The sequence below is a fragment of the Lactuca serriola genome, chromosome 5 (assembly GCF_051521515.1).
Source record: "Lactuca serriola cultivar US96UC23 chromosome 5, Lser_US96UC23_V15, whole genome shotgun sequence".
Lineage (NCBI taxonomy): Eukaryota > Viridiplantae > Streptophyta > Magnoliopsida > Asterales > Asteraceae > Lactuca > Lactuca serriola.
The window spans coordinates 330,238,075-330,247,283 of NC_136412.1; the positions used below are offsets into that span (position 1 = coordinate 330,238,075).

Consider the following 9,209-nt stretch of genomic DNA (forward strand, 5'->3'; position numbering starts at 1 on the left):
GATTTCTTGATGACCCTCCAATCATACAATTTCCAGTGAGATTTTATATTGTTAAAACACAGGAGACAATCTTTAGATCGTTTTTAAGATTCTCATGTCGAATGATGTTACAACTTGACAAAAAATATGAAATTGACATAAATGAAAATTATACTAAAACGATATAATAAAATCAGCTTCATGAAATCAAAATCCCAAAAACAGGATATCACCAATTCACCATATACACCCCATCATATTATATATCAAAAACCCTTTACAAAATGTAAAAATAAAAATTTCAGAACTTAATGTAACCTTTGCCTCTTTCCAATTGTGCCAAAACTACTAGCACCAGGGCAACCTATCATACTCCCTTGAAAATTACTACCAAAATTAACATCACCAAAACTCAAAACACCACCACCACTGCCGCCACCACCACCACCGGAAACCGCCATCATCTGAGAAGAACTCCCGCACCCCATTTCAGCATACGGTTGCGATTCTTTCATCAATAACTTAAAAGGACTCCCCACATCCTGTTTTTGAGTTGTAGGAATATGATCTGATGAAACCACCATTGGTGGGATGTGAAAAGCTTGCAATGGTGGCGGATTCCGCCACCTTGGAAGCGGGCCTGCTACAAGCAGTGTCTGCAGAAGCGGGCCCGCTTCCAAAACTGTTTGCAGTAAGTTCCCCTTTTGTGGCAAACTCTTGCCTCTAATCATCCTCTCCATCATCAAAGTAGCTTGATCCACTTTTGGTACGTTATAATCTTGAACAAATGGGGTTTCAACATTGATGTTAGAGAATTCGGGTGATGGAATTGGGTCAAAAAAAGAGTCAACGGGAGATGAGCTATGATTGTATGCATCCGAGAGGCTATTTGATTCGGTGATACTTGAATTTGCTTTAGCGGGTATCATCAATGGGCCTTGATGATGTTGAATTTGATCGTTGATGAAACAATTAGGGATTGAAGGGTTTGCGGGATTGAAGATTTGTTGATCATTTGTTGGCATAATCTTGATTAGTAGCTTTTGAAGTTGATCTTTTGCTTCATCTCTTTCTTCATAAGCAATCTTTAAAAGTTGTAACACTTGTTTCATCGATTCCGTGTTTCTTTTCATTTTTTCATCCGTTTCGGCTTTTACTGCTTCCAATTCAAGTGTCGTGTACAAAAGTTTTTGTTTGAGTTCATCGACGTTCTGCAATTTCAAGAATTTCAAGATATCGATTAGTCAAAAATTCAAATATTGTTTTAAGATTACCACATAAAATCGATTACACACAAATCAGAATAAAATGAGATACTGTTAAATTAAGTGTGACAAGTCAAAAGTGACTTTTATACGGTAAATGGGACCGATGATCGGATCCCAAGGGCCCATAAACACCTAAAGGCAGACAATATACCGATCAACCAACAATCTTGATGTGGTAAAAATGACATTTTGATTATAATATTTATCGTGTTTAATAACAATAAATGGTTAAGAGAAATCAACATCAAAGACTTCTATTGGCATAAGGACTATATATCATATTTTATCACTACATGAACAATAATATGATGGAGAATGTAAAAGTTTTCAAAAAGCCAAGAAAAAGTGGACAGAAAAGACACTTTTTTTATATCTAAAAAAGGACCGTAAATAAATATATAACCAAATTCATAAAAGGAAATCAGAAATTGACAGTAAAAATGTACAGAGTGATGCAAATATGTATCGTACAAATAATTATTGCATGAATGTTTCTGATAAACAGAGAATGCAATAAATCTTTTTGCACATAAAGATACAATTAAACCACATTAATGAGACCAAAAATCAACAAGGATCTCACAATTGAGAATTTCAAGAAGAATCTAAAGAAAAATGTCCCTTTTTGTGTAAAATGGTTTCACAGGGTTTCTGAAGAACAGAGAGCGAGTAAATTCTGTTAATTTGACTAAAATTTACTCCAAAAATCATCGAAAAACTATTAATTTGACTAAATTTTACTTCAAAAGGGAATCCAAGTGAACCATAAGCACAATCATATAACATATTGTCAAAACCCGAGAAGAGATACCTTGAAATCTGAATTTAATATATGGTTTAATCAGAATCTGAAGATCAGAAGATCACCATCTTAAAAAACCCATTGAAATAACTCCCTAATTAACGAAACGCCCATTTCAAAATTCAATTAAATTGATAATCAATGCAAGTAATCCACAAATTGGTTAAACCCCAGAAGTGAAACGTCGGATTTTGAGCTCAATTTGTAGTCAGTAAAACTCAACAATGGCGGAAAAACCAGTATTTATCGCGAAAAACAACGGTATATACTCAAGAACTAAACATCAAACAAAGAATGAGTGATGAATCATAACCCACCTCTTGATAACTCCATAAAGATGAAAATTCTTCCATTTTTTGTCTCGTTCTCTCTTTCTTCCGTGGTGATTGTGTGAAAAGAAAGCAAAATCTTGTGGGGGGGGAGTTTGGAGAGAGAAGGGTGTTGAGTCTTTTATAGAACAGAGCTCTCAATATAAGACAAGACAATGGGGAGAAATTGTTTTCTTTTTCTTTTTGAAAATAAAAAATAAAAATTCGGTGGGTTTTATTTTTCTTTATTTTGGAACTTTTAGAAAATTTGTTCCATTTTTTTAGGGCAATTGTCTGTTGCTAAAGATAATACCTCTAACGGTTTTATGAATAATTAATACGGGGTTTAAATTTTACATTTTAACAAAGGTAAGTTGCCATTAATAACTCCACTCATTAAATATTTGACTTTTTTTTTACCATAGAATTAGTTACAAATTTGAAAGTTTATAAATTATAAAAATTGATTTTTATTCGACATAAAATTTCTTTTGTAGTTTAATAAAATAATATTCAGCGTAATATATTTTATTTGTTATTTTTAACTTTTTTAATGAATTTTATTTAATTAAGAGACAGAGTCAGAAAACTAGTGAGAATGTTTTAGGGTCGATAGTGGGGTCCACTTGCATCTTTCTATTTGCTGACATGGCTATATTTTATTGGATAAACGGGGTTGTGAACATGCAGACGTTATTGCCACCGTCTAATAAATTTGACGCTTTCTACTTCAAAAAAAAACGCTTGTATGATGTTTAAAGAATTTTTAAGAATGAATTTTAAATAAACTAAATTATTTAAACAAATTATAGAATAATGATTTTAATAAGTTTAACAAAAGAAAACAATGATTAAGATTAAAAGTAGTTACAAACAATTATAAATGTTAATATGGTATGATGCCTTATCTATCACGACTATATTGATTCTATCACGACTATATTGATGAATTTCATCTACAGCTAAGTTTAAGTTTGATGGTTTGTGTTATAATTTGGTTTTGTTTTTAAACCACTTTTTTGATTGCTGCTTAAATTACAATAATATCCAAGTCTTATAAAAGTACAATAAAACATTTTGATTTAGAATTATGATAGCTATAGGTACATAATAGTTTTCTCTACACATAATAATTTATGCATTAAAATGTTATATTGTATAAATTTATAAAACATTAATTGTTATATATGAAAAAAATATATTATGTACGAATTAATTCCTAAAAATTATAGACAATCAATTTTTTATTTGAAAATATGAACAGTGCTTCTGTTAAGGACATCTAACATAAGAAAAATATAAGTCCACACTAAATGATCTCATGCACTACCGTTAATGGATGATAAATAATGGTGTATGACTAAGGAAAAAACATATAAATGACATTAAATTGATATCTTTATGACGCATAGAATGTATTTAATATGTAGGAACTCTTTTAAATGATTGGATTATAGTGCTCGGTTAAGTGTGATAGATAACATTTAAAACATATGTTTTTTGAGAAAAAGCATTTATATGATATAGAAAATTACAAGTCTAAAAAGACCAATTTAAGGTTTCTACAAGAATATAGGGATATCGTGAGTTTGCATTCTACTAGTGTAATTTAAAATATTTTGGACTTATATGGTTATATTTGGTGATTTGTGTAATGACAAATTGACAATACAAGTTCGAAACCGAAGGTTGTTTGGAATTATATTCTATATAAAGAAGTGTGATTTCATATGATTTACTAAAAAAATGAATTGCGCGTAAAAATGATACTTTACACGTGTTTTATGCAAATTGTATGTAATGTGAGTTTTGCAAGTTTATTGGATATTTAATTTCTCATTTTGTTAAGCTAAGTTTTAATGGATTTAATTCTAAAGGGTTCATATTCTTCAAAATTAATCCAAATTTAATACATCTCAAATCTCAATTAGTCCATTATTAATTGTCCGATATGTCACATCACAGTGAGCGATCTTGATTCTTGAAGACGAAACACATGTGACACATTAGTTTGATGCTGAAAACTGAAACATCACATTTATTTTCTATTATTCTATCTCGATTTTCAATTGTTCAAATCCTCAACGCCAAACAATATCTGTGTCACTTCTTTTCCAGTTAGCCTAACGAGCTTGTCATGTTTATTTTAAAAGGTCACTCATTTATTTATTTTTTGTACAAAAATGTAACACTTGACTTTTTTTACACAAGGTATACCCAAAAAATTTCACTTTTTATTTAATAAAATACATTGGTGTACGTTTATATTAACATGCCAATACAAATAGTTATCAATATGAACGATTCAAAAAAAAAAAAATTCAATCATCTGAATCGGATATTACAATATTTTTTCTTCTTTCTTTGCTTATATAAATTTACCTGCAAAACACATATCACAAAAATGATAAGCTACAAAGAACTTAGTGAGTAATCATTATTTCAATCCACATAATAATCGTAACTCAACCATTTTCTCTAAATACAATACTAATGGATTTACAACTACTCAATCTGTCATTAAACTTTCACAAGATACTCATTCTTTTTGTCATTCTTTACATTTTCTATACTTATTCTCATTTTCTTTTTCTACTCTCTCTCTCTCTCTCTCTCCCTCCCCCCTCTCTCTCTTTCACTCTCCCTCTCTACACATACTATCTTTCACTATCTCTATGTTCATGCTCTATATCTCTTTATCTCTGTACTAATACTCTATTTTCTTTCTATCTTTATATACTTACTTACTTACTTACTTACTCTCTCTCTCTCTCTCTCTCATTATTCATACACTATTTCTTTCTACACCTCTATCTATTTACCTCTTCCCGTATTTTTACCTCTATCTCTCTTCTATGTATCTATATCTCTCTTCCTCTTTCTCTTTCTATCTATCTATTCATCTCTCTTTCTCTCTCTCTCTCTCTCTCTCTGTATCTCTATCTTTATCTCTCTTCCTTTCAGTAATTCTTACTCATTAACTCCAATAGTAATATACAACTACATGTCTCAAACATAGTAGTTTACACCACTACAAAATACCCTTTAATGAAACGCATTGCGAGTTGTAAAAACCACAGATGACACGCAAATGTATGTCAATGAAGGCTCTCTCATAAAGGAAGTCGAAACGCTTTTGTGTGTCATAAACTTACGACGCATATTTACGACACACATTGTGTGTCAAGGACGGCCCTGTCATAAAGGAAGACGACACACAAATTACGACGTGCATTTACGACACGTATTGCATATCATTAAAGCCCTTGTCATAAATGAAGATGACACACATTTAGATGTCATAAAATTCAGCATCCATTTATGACGTGCCTTTACGGTATTCATTTACACATAATACAACATATGGAAATAAATTTATACCAAAACAATCAATTTCATCCAATGTCATGTCAATCAAGTTATCAAAAAGTTGTAATACACTGATATTAAGGTGATCAGATAGTACATTGTTATTAAGGGGTTTTCCTTAAATATATAACATGATACTACATTGCTATTAAGGGAAACCTTCTTCATATCATGTAAAAAAATCCTTTATGTCATTGGTTTGCCAAGTGGTACCCCAAGTAAAAAGTGTTGAACTTGGTGTCATGGGCGATTGTCCACCGGGCGTGGATGGCAAGTAAGGGCTTGAAGCATTAGTTGAAACAAAAAAAAATATTAATCACACAATAAAAAACCTTAAAATCTAAAAATACAACAAATGAAAAGAACCAAACACGCCCTCTACAAGCCATGAAGTAATAATAATGATGTTTTAGGGACTAGTTATCATACCTTTTAAAAAGAACCAAACACAACCTATACAAGCTTGTGGGTCAAGTTATTTTCACGACTCTTGTCTACTGCATGTTGATCATGGAAGAACACATTAATTTTGATCAAGACACTGAAATGTAAATGAAGCATTGCTAACTGTTCTAAAATAAATAAATAAATAAGTAAATAAATAAATCATGAAGCATTGCTATTCATAAAGACAAGTAGACATACTGAGTTGGGAGATATGAACCGGACATAGAGATTATGACCACAAGCTCTCTGAACCAGTTCAAATAGATTATTATAAGTTCATTCTTTTGAAAAGACTGATATCAGATATTTAGTTTATTTGTACTACTTTTATATTTAAGACTTCACTTGAAGATTGCAAAGACGCACACACAAACAAAGTAGAACATGCTCCACGCCATTTGGTGATGACTCAAGAATCTGTTACATTTATAAAAATTTAGACTTCAAGAAAAAAGTAATTTTATAATTTAATAAATTTAATAAATGTAAATAAGAATTGTAAGATGTATGAATTGGACAAGTACGCTTAGACATATATGCCTGACCATAGGAGAATCATCTGACACATGTCTACATAATGCTTCAACTATTTCCCACAATACTAAACTAGATCCTTCATTGTTGCATTCATAAATAACTAATAGTGCTGAAACCTGAATAAATTAATAGGAAATAAGAAAATCTTTTTGAAAAAACATCAAGTATCTTTTCCGGTCTGATAAAGGTTTCAGCTTCAGGTGCCTTTAGGGGCATTTTAGTCACATCGGTCATGTTAAAGGTTTCAGCTTCAGATGCCTTTAGGGGCATTTTAGTCACATCAGGAATGGTAAAGGTTTCAGCTTCAGGTTCCTTTAGGGGAATTTTAGTCACAACAGACATGGTATAGGTTTTAGCTTCAGGTGCCTTTATGGGTATTTTGGTCACATCGGTATCTTTTCAGGCATGGTGAAGGTTACAACTTCAAGTGTCTTTATGGGCATTTGGGTCACATCGAGTCTTTTTTCAGGGATGGTGAAGGTTTTAGATGCAAAGGCCTTTGTGGGTATTTTAGTCACATCAGGTCTTTTTCCGGACATGGTGAATGTTTTGGTTTCAGGTTCAGAGGGTGGGGTGTTTTAGTCTCGGGTATCGGGGTTCACTATTAGGGTAGGTGTATATGTGTTGGTTAATACCTGGGCAATTGTGATTAATCAGTGTTCAACTTCTCTCTCTCTTTTCAAATCTCTCAACGAGGCTTTGAGTCCTTCCATAGATAACCACCACTGCATAAACAAAATAAATGGAGGGTTAAAACGGTAATTTTTCACTTGAGCACTGAACACAGATGATAAGATTTTATGGATACCTCCATTTACATATGTAACATATTTCAACTCTTTGTTTTAATCAACAGACTCGTTGCCTAAAATGAAAGAAAATGAAGCTAATTAAATATTGTTATGTAAAGTAACAATTCATAAAGATAAAGAAAATGAAGCTAATTAAGTATTGTGATGCAACAGTGTTATCCTGTTTATTGATGAAGGGCTTACTGGTAATTTTGGCTGCTACAAGAGGGAGTGTAGGGTTAGGGGTAACCAAATTATGAATTTCTTTGGGATTTTGTAAGTTGACAACATTTGAAGAAACAGGAGTCATGTATGCAGCTTGACATGAAACAACATATTATAGTAAGTAATCATCAACTCTCTAGTATTTATTGTTAATGAAAAAAGAATATATATTTTGTTCCTATGAAACCATACTACTTTACTTCCAAAATCAAATGAAAAGATGAAAATTTTTGTTTCTTGCCAAAACTTTGTTGTCAGAATTACATATTTGCCCCATATCATCATTACAACCTATTGATTTCAGAAAACTTCTGTAGACATGATTCCAAAATTTTCACATTGCCAAAGGCCATTCAAGTCATTTAACTAATCAATGGCGAATAGGGCCATGACAATGGTGGTAACAACATGCCTGTAAACAACAAACCATTTAATTTGCAGTTGTACGACATTTAAAAATCAGGAAATCAAACGACCAAGATTTATTCTGCAGTATACATGATTGGATATTAAGATTTACCCAACAATTCACACTTATTATTAAATTCATGATCAAAAGGATATAAAGTTAACTTTTCATTTGAAAATATACAACCACATGAAAGTTTTGGACTAAACATGTACATTAGCAATGGCTAGCTAGCTTATAAAATCTGTAGTTTCCTGTTTTTGTTATTAGTTCATTTAAAACTGGGAAACAAGTTATCAAAGTTTAAAGATCAACGACGGTTTCTACACAAATTGCAACAAGCGTGTCTGAACCATGGCTAGACCTTTGATGCAAGATTATGATTGTTACCGGTGCATCCTTAGGTATTGGTAGGGAGTTATGTATCGACTTAGCCAAAGATGGTTGCAAGATCATTGCTGCTTGACGTCGAACCAACTTACCAACCAACTCAAGGCTCTATGCCATGAAATTAACATCATGGAAATCTCTAATGTACATGAAAACAAAGGTGAAGCCATAGGAAATGATGTCTTGGCGGTGTTGTTGAAATAACATTCATTCTCGCAATAAGTTAGTCATATAATGTATGATTTGTGATGCCCATATCCTCCATGAATTCTACTACATACAAAAGATCTATCATCTGCTTGTTTAAATGAGTATGATATATGAGTATTTATAAAGTATACTTGAACTTGACCTATGGATGACATTCTCAAGGCCATTTAATTTAGTATTGCCTTTTGGTTTACCGTTTCATGTAGAAACAATCCATCAGTTTATACTAGGGATTCAAGAAAAGAAAATACTAAAAGAACAAACTTTGTGAATTTGTTTATCATTTGTTTTTTCTGACCTATGGGGAAGAATAAGATGGATGAAACACAATAAAGTATATAAGGAAATATAATATGTTTCATTTACGTATTGAGAGCTATGAAGATTTTTGGGATCATTTTTTACTATTATTGAATACGTACACATTTTCTTCTGATTGTATGCAAGTACGCAAAGAACAACAAAAGAAGTTGA

The 9,209-nt window shown here is 31.7% G+C and overlaps 1 protein-coding gene across 1 annotated transcript; it reads right to left on the bottom strand.

Moving 5' to 3' along the window:
• Window positions 1-164: 164 nt before the first annotated feature.
• Window positions 165-2,484, bottom strand: LOC145055194 (uncharacterized). The gene is made up of 2 exons (XM_079003496.1): window positions 2,367-2,484; window positions 165-1,190 (listed from the first exon to the last, which is right to left on the bottom strand). The coding sequence occupies exons 1-2, from the start codon at window positions 2,400-2,402 to the stop codon at window positions 288-290; spliced, it is 939 nt and encodes a 312-aa protein (XP_078859622.1). The 5' UTR covers window positions 2,403-2,484; the 3' UTR covers window positions 165-287.
• Window positions 2,485-9,209: the final 6,725 nt, after the last annotated feature.

Coding starts and splice junctions, on each gene's coding strand:
- LOC145055194 (XM_079003496.1), bottom strand. CDS start 2,402: ATGGAAGAATTTTCATCTTTATGGAGTTATCAAGAG. Junction 1,191..2,366: donor CTTTATGGAGTTATCAAGAG/GTGGGTTATGAT, acceptor TTGAAATTGCAG/AACGTCGATGAACTCAAACA.